Source organism: Homarus americanus, unplaced genomic scaffold (assembly GCF_018991925.1).
Source record: "Homarus americanus isolate GMGI-L3 unplaced genomic scaffold, GMGI_Hamer_2.0 scaffold16712, whole genome shotgun sequence".
NCBI classification, from domain to species: Eukaryota; Metazoa; Arthropoda; class Malacostraca; order Decapoda; family Nephropidae; genus Homarus; species Homarus americanus.
Genome location: NW_024757794.1, coordinates 7,160,272 through 7,177,018, shown reverse-complemented (window position 1 = coordinate 7,177,018; position 16,747 = coordinate 7,160,272). Strand labels below are relative to the sequence as shown.

The 16,747-nt window shown below is 39.4% G+C and overlaps 1 protein-coding gene across 1 annotated transcript in view; it reads left to right on the top strand.

The window, feature by feature from the left end:
- LOC121857672 (glycerophosphocholine cholinephosphodiesterase ENPP6-like) overlaps window positions 1–10,771 on the top strand; it is a 41,889-nt gene extending 31,118 nt beyond the window's left edge. The window contains exons 10-11 of the mRNA XM_042353734.1: window positions 7,945–8,073; window positions 10,056–10,771. Of these exons, the coding sequence (XP_042209668.1) occupies window positions 7,945–8,073; window positions 10,056–10,285 (359 nt within the window). The 3' untranslated portion in view covers window positions 10,286–10,771. The remainder of the gene's footprint in view (window positions 1–7,944; window positions 8,074–10,055) is intronic.
- Window positions 10,772–16,747: the final 5,976 nt, after the last annotated feature.

The following is a 16,747-nucleotide window of genomic DNA, read 5'->3' as shown; positions in this document are numbered from 1 at the left end:
CTGCCCAGGTCTTGTATGGACGGCTCCTCCGTTCTTGTGTCCCTGCTCACCCTCAGTCCTTCTCCAAGGATTGGCAGGCCAAGACAGAAGATTGTGATCGCCGAGCTGCCGAACGTGTTCAAGACGTCATAGCCCGCTACAACGACCATGCCTGTTCTCTCCCCAGGTTGAGTGTCTGCTCCCAAGTCCGTGTTCAGGACCCGACCTTCCTACGTTGGGGCAAAGTGGGCGTAGTCATGGGTCTCAGCAGGTCACGGGACTACCAGGTGCGGTTACACAGTGGTCGTGTGTGGTGAAGGAACCGCCGTTTTCTCCGCCCCGTAGCACCTTTCGCTGACCCCGCCACCAGTGCTGAGTCCCATATCCCCCCCAGTGATCAAGCCCCTCGACGCTCAGAACAGATCCAAAATAAAAGGTCTGCTCAAGACTGCTATGAGCATATAGGGGGGGGGGGGAGGTGTATGTATATTATGTATGTTGTATGTATACTATGTACAGTATGTACCCCATTTATATACATTACCTATCTCGTCAGTAGCGTGTGGCAATGCCCCTGTTTCATGTCACCACACGCTTAGATAATGTGCCTGGCGACATCTGGAAGCTGCTAATGTACCACATCTCGCCTGAGAGGTCAGGGAGAGGTCAGTTGACCCAAAAAGAGGATAGGGACTACTGGCGCTTGTAAGCGCACCCTTGTATACTTCCGTCAAATAGAACCTACAGAACTATGCAGGTGTTTGTGTTCGCTCCTGTAGTTAGAACTGAATACCCGAACATCCACAGTTACCGTATAGGACAAACTATAAAAGTAAACTTTCACATTCATGCTTTCATTATAGAAAGAATAGTTGTTGGGTATACTTGGAATACCTGTCTTTATTAATATTTAAAATATTTTTGGAATGCGTACTTAGTTTGTAGTTATTATTAAAAAAACTTATTAGTATTTTGTAATATTTTTTCAGACGGTATCATACTGTTTTCTATTACATTTCTGTTATATCTAAAGATCTTTTTTTCTTTTTATGCTAAACATTCTGTCTAACTTTAGCTGCTTTTAATTGATTCTAAATGACTGATTTTCACGAATTAAGATATTTGCTAATCCCGTCTTATAAAGCTTTGGCATATAAACAATGAATATTAATTTACAGTACATATATATTTATATCAATATATAGGTATTGATTATGATTATACCCACTTTGGATCAGCAAATTAATCTCAATACAAGTGTATACAATAATATGAGCATCTTTCTTGCATACACACCCACACATACACTCACTATTTTAAATGAAGTCAAGCCAGTCTTATTGTGGGGTACGAGATGTTTGGGTTCACACTCAGGATGGGATGGAGAAAGGAAACTCACAATGTGCTCTCTGTATACATGTTGTATTGGATGTACAATGCAGCTTGGTGCTGGGAAGGCAGCATGGTTACAAGCGTTGAGTCGAGAGAGCTGGTTGGTGAGGGTGCTCAGAGGAGGACAGCTTGTGGGTCGCCATGCTCGCCGGCGGGAGCGAGGGCCGCCAGGCATCGGCGGAGGAGGTGGTGTTGCTTACTGCGGCTGTAGCTAGAAGAAGGGGTAGGTCGATACGATACGAAGTCTTTAGTTAAGAGGTGAAAGAAGATTATTAGGAGTTGAAGGAAAAGTGGTGAAACTGAAATACAGTAGGAGTAGAAAGAATCTGGGCTCAACCAGATCGCTTCATCTTTCTTATTGGTGTTTTGTCTTTGTTCTGCTCCCTTGGGTCGTCAGACCTTTGTATTAATATTGGTTTATTTATATAATGCTGCTTATTATTATTATTTTGTTATTGTTGGAGTTAGTGAGCCCGCCCAGGTCCTTGTGTAACTGGGAGGGTAGTCACATTTTTTTTTTGAGGTGTTAGTTAAGTGTTAGTTGTGTTAGTCTAAAGGTACACTGTATGGAGAGGCCTGCCAGGTTCTTAGTGGAGCTGGTTGGTCACTCTCATCTTTATTCCTCTAGTAATGTTTTATGTAGAAATGTGTATGTTGAGGCAGGAGGTGGTTCAGTTACTTCTTCCTGGCTGATATAGCTGGGAGGGTAATCACATTATTATTATTAATATTATTAATATATATATATATATATATATATATATATATATATTTTTTTTTTTTTTGAGTTAGTAGGCCCACTTGGGTCCTTGTGTAGCTGGGAGGTAGTCACATATATATATATATATAGTGGCGCTCTATTAATGTTTTATATGTATATTGGGGCAGGAGATGGTTCAATTACTTTCTTCCTGGCTGATTTAAACCAACTGTGTTCTTGGAATTCTTCGTTGTCTATATTATTTATCCAGTTTTGATATGTTTCTGTGTTAAGTTCAGTCATTTTTTCCAAATATTTACAGCTTTGTTGTGTATATCTACATTGATTGCTAAGAGGTTTGCTCTCTTGTGTAGCTGTTCATTATTGATGTGGTCTGTATATTTTATGTTATATATAAATCTGAGGGCTATATTTTGTACTGTTTGTAACCTTTTAATGCACGTTTTACTAAGGGTGTTCAATGGGATGGGTGGGTAGTCCATAATTGATTTGACAAGGGCAATATAAATCTTTCTTTTGTTATTAATGCTAAGGTTCTTAAAGCGTATTATTTTTGATAATCTTATTCTTGCCTGTCGTTCTTTATCTTTTAAGTATGTTATATATCCTCTTTTTGTTAGTTTTAATCCAAGCATCCTGCCTTCAGTGTCGTATGGGTATAGTTCCTGGTCGACTATTACTGGACTTGTTTTGATCTTGGCTATTGGTATTATCTTGAATTTGTTCTTATTTGTCCTGATTTTCCATTTTTTCTCAAAATCATTTATATTTTTTATCGCTCTTACCGTGTAGAGTGCCATAAATTGGGTTGATTTTCCTGGGTATGATGCTATTTGAGTAATATCATCAGCAAACATTACATATTCGCTAAAGGGGGAAGGTTGAGGTGTGTCTGAGGTATAAATTGTATATAGTGTTGGAGAAAGGCATCCTCCTTGAGGTACTCCACTCTCAAGATTAAACATAGTTCCCATAAAGTTTCCAATTTGAATTTGTGCTCTCCTATGATCTAAATAGTTACACAATATTCTTAGCAAGTATTCGTTAAGTCCCAGTTTTAATATTTTATATTTTAAGCCTAAATGCCAAACTTTATCAAAAGCCTTAGAAACGTCCCTTAAAATTATATTGATCTGGTTACCCTTGCTTTTTTCTATTGCAATTATTTCCGTTATTGTAGCTATTGCAGTTAGGGTATTTCTATTGGGCATAAATCCATGTTGTCTGTTGTTAGTTTTCCCATGTTGTGTTAAAAAGGCTATAAGTCTTGAATTTAATATTTTTTCCAATAATTTCCCGGTAATTTCTAATAAAGATATTGGCCTGTAGTTTAATATTTCCTTATTGTCCTTACCCTCCTTAGGAATAAATATCTTTTTAGCATATTTTAGTTTGTCTGGAAAGTAACCAGTTATTAAGCATCCGTTATAAATGTTTAATAATTAGCCATTTAAAATGTTTTCAGGTAGATTCATGATCATATTTCGTGTAATACCTCCTTGAGCCCAGGGGCTTTTTCATATTAAATTTCCTCGGGCAGTGCATCATTTTCTCCATGGTTATTATTTGATTATTAGGTAATAAGTTATAGTCTATATATTGCCTTGGGGGTGATTCTGTGTATTTGTCTTCCCCCATTTCTTCTTCTATCCCTTTCTTCGTGTTCACTATCAAAATCTTCATTTCCTCATCTGATATTTCAAAAGCTTTTACCCATTCCTTTTTGAATGCTGACTCTGTTCATTTCCTCGACAATTTTGTTTCCATTTTGGTCTTTAATGTATGGTGTTTTTTTGCTTGTTGTGCCCCATCATCTTGTTTATGGAAGTCCAAAATGTTTTTGTGTCTTTAGTCATGTCAGCCGCCATTATAATATCATTCCATTTTTTATTGTTTGCTTCCTTACATGCGTCTCTTAATTTTATCTGTAGTGCTATCTGTGTCGTATATAGCCATCTGTTACTGCCGTGTCTTTCCATATACCTGTTTATTTCATTGTAATAGGTCTGGATTAATTTAACTTCTTCTGGTAGTCTGTTGTTGGGTAATGTTCTAAAGTGTGAAGTTGGAGTGTGTTTGGTTATAGATGTTTTTATTGCTGAGTGCAGTCTGTCCATTTCTGAGTCTATATCTTCTGTTGTTTTCCCTTGTAGGTTAATCGACTGGTGATTACTTAAGTCGTCTTTGAAGTTGTCCCAGTCTGTTTTACTCATTTTCAGTCTCTTTTTTATTGGTATCTGTATGGGGCTTGTTGACAGTGTTAGTATAATTGGCAGATGGTCACTGCCTGTATTATATGGTAATTGAAAAAGGCTTTGTTGTTGGTAAAAATTTTGTCTGGTGTCGATTGTGTATTGTGATTTCTCCAGGTTGGAAAGTTAGGACCCAGATGATTGATTTTCCCTAAATTTATTAATTGATTAAGGGCGTTTACCACGACGTTATTATTTGCATTGTCAAAAATCCTATGTCTGGCGTTAAAGTCTCCTAAGATGTACATCGGATGACTATTGTTAGCCAATTTTAATAGGTCTTCTATAGGTAAGTAGGGTCGTCTCGGTGGGAGATAAGTAGTAGCAATAATTACGTCTCCTTGAGTTGTATTTATTTTTATTGCTAGAAATTCATCCTGGAAGTCATCAATTAGTTTAAATTTTAAGTTTCTCTTAACCGCTATCGCTACTCCGTCATTTTTCTCGCCCGATTTATTTCTTTGTTTTACATAATAGTTAAAGAGTTTTATGTTGTTGTTTTCTGTCTCACCGTGACTGTTTATTAGTATAATGTCAGGGTCAATTTCTTGATATATATTACTTAGGTTAATTCTCTCGGTCTTCCAGTTTCTTACATTGTGTTGTATTATTCTTAAAGTTCTTACTGTTTGTCTATTGTCCATTATTTCTTATACTTGGATTGTGACTGTTGAAGTGGAGACCTATCATCCTGTTTCCCGCTTCTGACTCTTCTAAACTCTGACGGGTCTACTATTTTAAAGTCTTTGGTCGTAATCTTTAGTTTGTCCGTAATAATTAGTGACCAGACATAATCTTCACTTAGGGATTTTTCTTGATATGTCCACTTGTATATCCCTCCTTCACAGTTTTTTACTATTGTCCCTCCTGTTGGTCTCGATGTTGGGATTCCATGTTTTGTTGTAGTGATAACTTTTAATCCAATTTCTTCAGCAGATTCAGGTTGTATATTGTGATCATTTTCCATCTTATCTTCTCTCCTCCTACTCCTTTGTCTTATAGTCTGTCCTTTTGTTATTTCTATCTTCTCTTTGTCACTTCTAGTCATTTTGTCTGGGATCTCTATCAGTCCTTGTGTTCCTTGTGTATCAGCTGTTTCTTGCTCAAACCGCTTTGTTCTAATGCTTGATGTAGTCTTTCTCTCAGTTCGCTTGCATATGTTGTCTGGGGAAATATGGTTTTCCGGATTGTGGATTCTCAAATATAAGCCACCGGTAAGGTTATTCAATTTAAACATTTTCCTTAATTCCTCATTGTATGATCCGGGGTGCAATGATATTATGTATGCAAATGTGCATGGATCATACTAATCATTACCTTATCATGTATTATTATTGGCTCACTTGGGTTTGCTCACTGTGGATTCTGGTCTATGAGCCTCTTGGACCGCTCTCTTTGCTATTTCGACGTATGTCATATCCTTCTTGTCTTGTTCCTTTTTCCTTGTTTCTTGTTCCTTGTACTTTATCATGTGTTTTTTTATTGGGCATGCCATTGCTAACGTCCTATGTCCTATGTATACATTCCCGTTTCTCTTACAGTTGAGACAGCCAACATGTGTATTCTTACATTCAGTGTAGGTATGGTCGTCGCCTGCACAATCTGAGCAGTACTTTTTTTCTTTTTCCGGACAGTCTCTCGTTGTGTGTTCTTCATATTTGTAGCAGGAGAAGCAAGTTTGCAGACTGATGAATGTCTCCTTCTTTATTTGATGTGGGTGTGACTGACATGTTGAATATTAGAAAGCCCTGTTGTAAAACTTTCTCAGCCATTGACACTTCTTCAAAAGTAATCTTAAAAACATGAGTATAGTCTTTTATCTTAATGACTTCTTCAATCTTCATCCACCTGTTTTGGCGTTCCAGTTCATCTTTCAGGTCTTCAGATGTCTTCCTCCCGATCTCTTGGTCGACTTGACGAACAAAAACTGATCTTTTTGCTTTTTGTTCTGGTGGCATGACAACAATAAGGCCTTCATTGTAAAATATATCTCTTGCTTCTTTTGAAAGGATTTTATCTGAATCAAAGTCATCTTTACAGATTACTTTAAAACCTTCATTGGTGCTGAATATTCTTGTTAGTGGGACTTGCAGTTTGTTGTAAGTGATTTCTGCCACTTTTCCCCTTCCAATAGAGTGTCCCTTATCTCTATGTTTTATTCTAATGCTAGTTGTCATCTTCTTGATTACATCTAATCCTACCTATAACACAGGAGGGGTAGGTCACCACGAGGTCAGGTCTTATATAGCTGAGGTAGGCGTGGCTTAATAGTTGACCTCCGTCATGTAAGGCGGCGCTGGTTGACCTAGACCACGAGGCACACACTGGGGAATTCGCGGGGTCGGCTACTCAGCGACAAGCGTTTGTAGGGGAGGAATCCACTACATTATCTTATTTTCTATCTGGAAATATCTGACATATTTTTATCAAGTTATTCCTCTGCATATTACTGTACAGTATTGAAGGACTGAGTTTGGTTGTGTTTACAAATGCAAAGGAACTTAAAATATGTTTATATATCAGTCAGAAAAAAATAATAAAATTTGATGAATTCTCAGGTTTGTTTTAGTTTCATCTCAAGAAGTGCAATAGCAGCACTGTAGTGGAAAAGTCATTGATTGGAGTACGTGCACAATGGTTAACAGCAGACAATAGGGATTCGGGAGTGCAATGATTTAAAACATGTTAAAGGTGCTGAGCGTTGTTTGATTAAAGTTGACTCGTGCAGCCTAATGTTTGACTAGAGCTGGCTGGTGGAGCTGAGTATTTGACTAGAGGTGAATGACCAGAACTGGCTAGTGTAACCTAGCGTTTGATTAGAACTGACTGGTGCAGCTTAATGTTTGACTAGAACTGGCTGGTGGAGCTTAGAGTTTGGTTAGAGCTGGCTGGTGTAACGAAATTAGAACTGACTGGTGTAGCCTGATGTTTGATTAGAACTGATTGGTGTTACCTGTTGATTGGCTAGAGCTGGCTGGTGATGCCTAATGTTTGGCTAGAGCTGGCTGGTGTCGCTTAATCAACCGGATATGTCTGTGGCCAGACAGCAATAATACCACATCAACGGTGACAAACACTGGTGACATGGTAATGACAGTAGGCACTTGATGTGCATCCGGTAATATCGAGGTGGTGAGCAAAAACGTGTTTATTAGTGTACCATGACAATAGTAAATCAGCTGTGGAGAAGAGGTAAAACTACTAATCTGGTAGGGTAATGAGTTAGGGCGGATGTAATGTGGGAACCCCGAGTGTGTACTGAACCCTAATTGTTCCATTGGGACTCAGTTCACTTTCGAAGCAGAAATTGTGAACGAAGGAGAGAGAAAGAGTTTGTTTGTTCTTGGTTCTGATCACCCTGCAAGATAGCGAGATAAGGCTTGTAGCTATTAATTTTTTCTCAAGCATACAAATCTTTTCGTGTATTGTATTAATGCCGGGAGGGTGGCCGTGTAGGTGCTAATCTCCTGAGTCTTAGCATTTGCCAGATAAATGGCAGGATGTTAGTCCACTCAAGGGTTGTTACATCATCGTCACAAAGATGTGGTAGGACTGTGAGCACCTCCAAATAAAGAATAATACGATTTTCCTCCCCTACAGGATACTTCATAATGGCCTCCAAGTATGAAAAACAACTTCCACCACGCAGTTCCTTTGCGTACGTCGGTGCCCATGGTTATAACCCGGACATTAAAGACATGAAGGGCATATTTTTTGCTAGAGGTCCAGGTGAGAATTAATTAGCTTCGTGTTGTTATATCTTTGTGGGCCCAAAAAATACATTTCTCACCATCTAACAGGTTGTCGGGTACAGTCAACTCCAAACACTGCTGTTATTGGTCAACTTTGTAACACTCGCCCAATTTCCTGTGTCGTCTACCGACTCCCTCCTTCATTCCTCTACTAACAGCCAAGCTCTCCATTCTTCATAATGTAAGCTGTCCTTGATACACTGTCCTTGCTCTCACTTTACTCCACACTTCTCATTCCATAACCTTTAAATCACAATTTCAGTGCACCGTTCTTTTAAATCTACTGGAAGAAGGTTCCCTACATTCTTCTACCTTTACTCCGTAAGCACCTCCAAACTTCCCAACATACTTATGAAGTAAATTTGCCTTTTCGTATCTCATTTGGTTTCGTAAAGGATCTCCTTGTTAAAAAAAAAAAAAATACCTGCCCCTTGACATCTCATTTCTGTAACACTTGAAATGTCTTCTACTTTGGTCTAGATGTTGCCGTTAACTTTTCTATCAATGCATTATTCTTATCACACTATCCTCACGGTTTTTGGGTAGTTTGAAGTTTGTGTATCGTTTTTTGTCTTCAGTCATCATGTTTTAATAAACACATATGTTGTACATATTAAAAACCATATCTACCTCAGGCATTGAGTGCGAATTGCTTTGTTGTGCAAGTGGGAAAACATAAAAGATGAATTTTTACTTTACTTTTATCCTCTTCGCCACTGATCGGCTTGTTAGCCGCTTGGGCGATCGGTCACGACTCTTTTCCTTTATATTCTTCACCAAAAGGTCGGCTCGCTAGCCGCCCGGGCGATCGGTCACGTCTCTGTCACGCACTGTTGGCAAATACTGGGCATGCACCGGCTCCTGAATGTACCTGAACCCGCTCCAGTGTTGGTCAAGTCTTCTCTTGAAAGAGCTCACACTCGGTGCCGTCACAACACTCTCTGGTAGATTGTTCCAAGAGTTTACAACCCTCACTCCGAAAAAGTTTGCCCTCACGGTTTTCCGGACTTGCGGCTTCTTCAATCTTGAGCTATGACCCCTTGTGGGGCGAGCGTCCGCCAGCTCCAAGTAAGGACACTCAACTGAGTAGTGCCCCCTGAGATGCTTATAAACCTCAACTAGGTCCCCCCTTGCCCGTCTGTAGTATAAGCTAGGCAAGTTCAGGCGCTCCAATCTCGCAGGGTAGCTGAGATGCCGAAGTGCAGGCACCAGCTTGGTGGCCCTCCTTTGAACATTTTCAACCAACTGACAGTCCCTAGCATATCTCGGGGACCAGATGGGGTGACAGTACTCCAGATGGGGAAGCACTTCACTCCTGAAGATCGTCACGAGGGACGGACCGTCTAGATATCTGAACGACCTTCTTATAAGACCCAATAATTTATTTGCCTGATTTACCTTCTTCTCACAATGGCCCGAGAACTTCAGCTCATTGTCAACATACACACCTAGGTCCTTCTCACACACAGTCTCAACTAGTACATTTTCTTCATCCCGTTGGGACATATGGTACGCCTCCTTACCGTTGGTACGCCCCAGGTGCATCCTCTTACACTTCGTGACATTGAATCTCAGCAGCCATTCCTTCGACCATTCCTGGAGCCCACAGAGGTCCTTCTGCAGCTACATCCCTCTTCGACGATTTCAATCTGGACGATCGTCTATTCTATGCTATTTAATGTAACCTAACCCAACGTAATTTAACCTAATCATCTAAATAGGATGGCAAAAAGTGGGAATCGTCCAATTGGGATGACACCGTAGAAAGTAAAGGAATGAAATAAAAAAGACTGACATACAAATTTGAGGTGTCGACATATGCAGTACGTACTAGAATGTAGGATGAGCATTGAGGACCCAACGAGAATTTTTACATTTTAAAATGAGCTATTCTAATATGACAAGATATCATAAATAATAATCTGACAGCCAACTTCACCATTTTGTTTCGTCTTGCAGCCTTCAAGTGTGGATGGACAATTGAACCCATCCACGTTGTGGACATTTATCAAGTGCTCACCCACGTTTTGCAGTTGACACCACAGCCTCACAATGGCACTTGGGACCGGGTGAATGAAATATTTGCCGACGACACTGATGTATGCACAAGAGCTAACACAAATACTATTCCGGCTCCGGTTATGTGTGTTCTGTTTGTTGCCACTCTATTTACCGCAATTATGAACTAAATAGATTGTTTATGGTAAGATACAACATAATTATTGCTAAAGAATTATTTATGGTAATATAACATACTTAACATCCATTGTTTTACTCAAAACTAGAATATGGTCATACAGTATTTTTATTACTGTAGGGTGTTTTTTAACGGAGGTTTGAGTTTAAATATTACCGTACTTTGTTTACATTGTCATTATTGGTCAAAACTCAAACTGATGCTGACAGTTTTTATAACTATATCTATTTATATTAATAATACCTCTACATCATTTTGTTGAAATTACTTTGTATTTTTTTGATAAATTTAGAAATACCTGCACTGTACAATAGTGAAATCCATGTTAAGGTATCTTTAAGTGTATCTTTGAAAGACTACAATACAGTACTGCACTGTACTGTACTGTATTTGTTTAGTGTGTGTAAACGCCTTAGTTAAGGACGTTCAGGTTACGGGTAAGTCGAAGGGAATGATTGAAACCCGTCTTTTGACGCATCCAATATTTATTGATGTGGTCAAAACCTGCAGAGGAGAAGGCGTTCATAATATTACAAGGTGATCCATCTGATACATAATTAGTTAGTCTCACAATTTTATCTTAATTACAATTTATTAAACATACTGACATAACACAAAGTTCATAACTCTATTATTCTTAACTTCGCTTCATTCTGCATTGTCTTATTACTCCAAGTTTGGCAGAAACGAGTAGGCGTAATTAATCAACAATATTTCAGTACCGAGGGGTATGTCATCACTTAGCCCAGTGGTTCTCAACCTTGTTTGCCCCATGCACCCCTTGCACCATATGTCAGAATGTCATTCCCCCCTCCTTTCCAAGATTGTCTGCCTCAAAAAGTGCATTCCAAATAATATGCATATAATACTGAAAATCCTTTATTTTTTCCATATTAGTACATATACATTTACAATTTTACATGGATTATTTTTATAGTGGAGTTTTACAAATTAAATGCCAATTGAAAATGTTGATGGATTTATAAAACTTGAATAAAAGAAAATAGTTTTATATATTTATAATGAATTACTTAACAGACCAAACTGAAGCATAATGCAAAAAACAAAAAATTCAATAGAATACCAGGATATTGTAAATTTGTAATTAATTTTATTCAGATGAAGATTACAGTCAATGAGAAACCTGTGATTGTTTTTTCTTCGCCAATTCTGGGATACGCGGAGGAGTGTTTGAAAGGGCACAACGCAGGTCATTTTCTACCTCTAATCTACTACGTTGCTTCGTTTTAATTTGCAACTGAGTTGAAAAGCCTGACTCACAAAGATATGTCGACACAAACGGAAGCAAGACACGGATAGCTCTTTCTGCCACTTTTGGGTAGGAATCGCACATCAAGGGCCAAAATTCTGTGATTGATTTCTCATCGAACATATCTCTTGCTCCCGAATCAGTTTTCCCCCCCATGAAAACCTGAATTCTCCCCCTGGGGGGAATTCCCCCCTGGTTGAGAACCCCTGACTTAGCCTGTACTTACAAGTGCGGGTCAATGCAGATCAGTATGGTGTTCCAAGAGAAAACAGTATTGCGTAAATCGTCCCAGCACAAATTCTCGGACAGAAGGCTGGTCTTCACAGCATCACTAGAGAGGGCGATCTGTCTCATGGAGGGGCGGGCAGCTACCGCCACCAGTCTAAGACAGTCCACTCAGCAGAACCAGGACTTGTCTGTAAACACTTCTACATCTGGCGAGGTCACAGGTCGAAAGATTTAATGGCATCACACGCCAGCACTGTAGCTGAAGCCAGCGGAGATAACAGTGTGTATGCGGTATGCTATACTGTATATTGTTTAAAACATTGGTGTTCTAATATCCTACGCTATACGCTTATTCTTTAATGAGTAATTTTCTTTGAAGCCGCTCTGGATAAAATTATCAAATACTGGGGAACCCTCAACAAGCTATCGACCGCCTCCCCAGAAGTGACCGTTGTAGTTGCAGTGGCCGCTAACTTATTTTTATCCTCTTTGCCACTGATCGACTCGTTAGCCGCTTAGGCGGCAAGAAACAAACAAGTTGCTGTGAATTATTTTTTATATTGGAAATTTGGTTTATTTTTACGAAGACTCATGGTTTGTTCCATATTTGGGTAGCTTATCTTCATATGAACTCAGAAACAAGTCTGTCAACTACTGTATGATCTGGATTGCGTATATAGTAATTTTTAAACTCGTCTTATGTCTTAATCTCATTTTTGTTACTGTGTGTAAAATGTAAAACTGTGCTATATTTTTCTTAAGTAAAAAATAACATATTGTATGTTGTCATGTTACAGTTTAAATGAAAATGTTAATCTAGGATCAAACTTTCCTGTACTTTGCTGTTTTTCTTCCCCTGAAATAGGATACTACTACTAATAATAACTATTACTTTTCTTCATTAGTATCGTAATACCGTACAAGTTTACAATTGGTTGGCATGTACAGTATATACAATATATTACACGAAAGCGCTTGGGAACTTCGTGTTTTCTTCTTTCCTTGTGGTCATCAGTATATATATATATATATATATATATATATATATATATATATATATATATATATATATATATATATATATATATATATATATATATATATATATATATATATATATATATATATATATATATATATATATATATGTGTGTGTGTGTGTGTGTGTGTGTGTGTGTGTGTGTGTGTGTGTAACCGCCAATCAGACGGTTAGAGGGTGAATACTACTTCTCACGTCGTACACGAACATTATAATTCGGTCAAACCTGTTGAATACAATTCATTTAGTATTTCAAATAAGTCATACATAGGCACTCTTACATTAATGTTTAATCCAATATATATTTACATAACAATCATGGCTATGTAATTAGTCTAATCTTAACACAAAAAACAATGACACAGTCTACCTGTGTACACAATAAGTACTAGTTAAACTTACGTGTTGAAACTCTAGAGAGAAGCCAGGGTAGGTGTTGACTCTAAGATATGGGTAGCTATACTGAAATGCCCACCCTATAGCCTGGCCCCTTGGCTGGTCAACTATGGCTGAGTCAGGTGATTATAATTATACATAAACAAACTCCCTTCACACCCTAAGTATGTACTGTACGGTCGATAGAGTTAAGAAGAAAACCAGAAATTCAAGACGTGGGTTGGGTCAAACGATGGGCAGGGCAGGAGGATGTATGCAAGAGCCAGAAACCAAGCAAAGATAGAGTGTAGAAGAGCTGAAAAGGAGTTCCAGAGATTGGTTGCAAGCGAGGTCAAGTCAAACCCAAAGGAGTTTTACCGCTATGCAAAGTCGAAATTAAAAACGCGAGTAGGAGTATCAGACCTGAGGCTTTAAGATGGTAGTTACGCAGATTCTGACCAGGATAAAGCTAAGGCATTGAACAGCTTCTTTTCCTCGGTGCTCACAAGAGAGGGTGCGATTAACCTTCCTGCGTTTGAGTACAGACGGTTCGACGCAGCACTGACCCACATTGTGTTCACAGAAGAGGGTATTAGAAATAAACTGCCCAAGCTAAAGGTCCATAAGAGTCCCAGTCCTGACATGGTGCATCTCCGGCACTGGTCCATGATATTGGAAATACTGCATCCTGAGCTTTAGAATATGTTCTAAAATCCATTGTATATGACCTCAAATTGGTCAGATTTAAAAAACAATTCCAGCAGGGGGCTTATAGTGTAGCATAGTGTATATGGCCAGCTGTCAAATTTATCTTTGTGTTTGTCTATTTCCTCTTTGTTAGACTCACATACATATGTACACGTAGATCTCGCACTAAGGATGGAGGCGAGAAAGTAAACTCAAAATGGCGTTTTCTATATATATATATATATATATATATATATATATATATATATATATATATATATATATATATATATATATATATATATATATATATATATATATGTGTGTGTGTGTGTGTGTGTGTGTGTGTGTACAATGCAGTGCTAGGGAGTTGCTGTGTGGTGAGGAGCTTCTTGAGAGGAGGTCTTGTCCGTTTGAGAGCGTTGAGTAGAATCACCTTCTTGGCTTTGGAGTTATGAGTCGAAAGAAGATTATTAAGGGTTGAAGAAAAGTGGTGAAACTGAAATACAGTAGGAGTAGAAAGAATCTGGGCTCAAACAGATCGCTTCATCTTTTCTATTGTTTTTTTTATCTTTGTTTTGCTCCCCTGGGTCGTCAGTCAGTCAGGACACCGAGATAAGAGAGCCGTGGCTCTGAGGTGAACAAGGATATTTAGGGCAAGGTATAGTTAAGAAGTGGGAAGTATAGAAGGAGAATGAAAGCAGGTGGGCTTTCCACCTTGCGGAGGCTGTTTTGTGGTTAAACCAGTGACAGACGTCCCTCAGTCCTCCAGGGGTAAGGGAGTTCAGATAAGCTAGGCTAAGTTAGTTTAAAGTGCCATCATAAGATTGGTGATGTTTTGGGGTTTGTTGGAGGGTCCCTTCAGGTCCTTGTGTTACTGAAGGGATGTTCCTCATCTTTTGTGATTGTGCTGGGGGGGTCTCGCCAGGTCCTTGTGTAACTGGCAGGATATTCCCCATCTTTAAGGTTACGCATATGGTGATGCTCTTTCTTTTTTTCTTTTTTTTTGAGGGTTCCTTCAGGTCCTTGTGTAACTGAAGGGATGGTCCTCATCTTTTGTGTTAGGGGTCCCACCAGTTCCTTGTGTGAACTAGCAGGATAGTCCCCATCTTTTCGGTTATTTAAGTGGTGTTACTCTCTTGCGCATAGTGGTTCTGGGCTGATTGTGCTAATGTTGATGCTTCTTGGCCACCAGGTGTGTGATATATTGTTGTTTGCCTGTACTAGTTCCTGTAAAATAGGGACTTGTGTTCGGTGTAGTTTGTCCCATACCACTTTTGGTTGTTTGTGTGTTCTTATGTTAATTGTGTCTATGTTATGTTCGATGTGTATGTCTCGTATTTTTGACTGTATGGCGGCCTATGTTTTGCTGCTCTTCTTAGTGCTGTATTTTGGACTGCTTGCAGCTTGAGTTTGTTTATTTTGGTTATTGTGTTAAGTGGAATTGGTGGGTATTCAAGGTGTGGTCTGATGAGTGATTTGTATAGATGTAGCTGTGTTTTGGTGTTCAGTTTTCTAAAGCGACGGAGATTGGTTAGTTGCAATTTTGCTTTCGTGTTGGTGTATACCGTTTCTGGTGATTTTGAGTCCCAGTGTTTTCCCACTTTCTCCATATGGTAAATGTTGATTGTTGATTATGATTGGATATGGATTTATTTTAGCAATGTATATGATCTTTAGTTTTTGGATGTTGGTTTGGATTTTCCATTTTCTCTCATAGTTGTTAATTGCTTCAATTTCTCTTCCTGTTCTTATAGCCATCATTTGCTTAGATCTCCCTGGATATTGTATTATTTGTGTGATATCGTCAGCGTATGCTATGTAGTCCGACTGCCTTGGGTCTGGTATGTCTGCTGTGTATATTGTGTACAGAGTGGGTGAAATGTTGCTGCCCTGTGGGACTTCACTGTGTATGTTGAAGGTTTGTCCGGTGTAGTTGTCTATAATAAGTTTGGCTTGTCTGTTGTCTAAGAAGTTGCAGAGAAAGGTTGTCATGTTTTTTGGCATGTCAAGCTGAATTATTTTATATTTGAGGCCTTCGTGCCACACATTATCAAAAGCTTTTGATACGTCTCTGAGAACAATATTGCATTGATTTTTGTTGACGGCGTTAGCTATTGATTCATAAATTAATGCAATAGCCGTGTTTGTGCCTCGGTTCTTTCGGAATCCATGTTGTCTGAGGTTATATTTGTTTTCCTGCCGGATCAGATAGACAGATCGGAAGTGAGCGGCGCTGCTGATTGGCTGAGGTGAAGGTGGTAACTGGCCAATCACCGCTCAGTCCGAAAGCGATGCCTGTGTCACTCGCCTCTGGTTGGCTGGTAAGCGGATGGCAAGTGGCAAATCGGCCGACACTTGACTGCCGGACCCGGACCTGTGAAGATCGCCCTCTCTCTGCTGCTATTGTTGGCCAACTTTCCTGACCGGACCATCCGCCACTGACATCATCGACAACATCTCACGAGCGTTTTCGGTTTTTCGAGCATTAGTTTGCCCTCCCCACTGGTGGTGTGAGTGACCCACACTCCAGCTGGAGAGCAGCTATAGCGTGATATTCCCAACGTGGTTTGAGCTCTTTTCCTTCTACTATTTTTCCTTTTTTTCGCTCTGGCCTAGGGACCTGCACCCTCAAAAGTGTATTCGTCCTGCGGTCCCCTCTGTAACTGTTCACCTCCCTCCCAGGAGATTGTGAACATGAAAGGGGGTTGGAGCAAGAACCCACCCCTCTGCCGAGTCTTTCACCAGGAAAGCCGTGATCGTGTGGGCCCACCTGGAAAGAGGGTAGCAATCCTCATTCTTACCCAATAGGCACACTTAGCTCACGTCTATAAGTGAGCAGTCACATACACTAT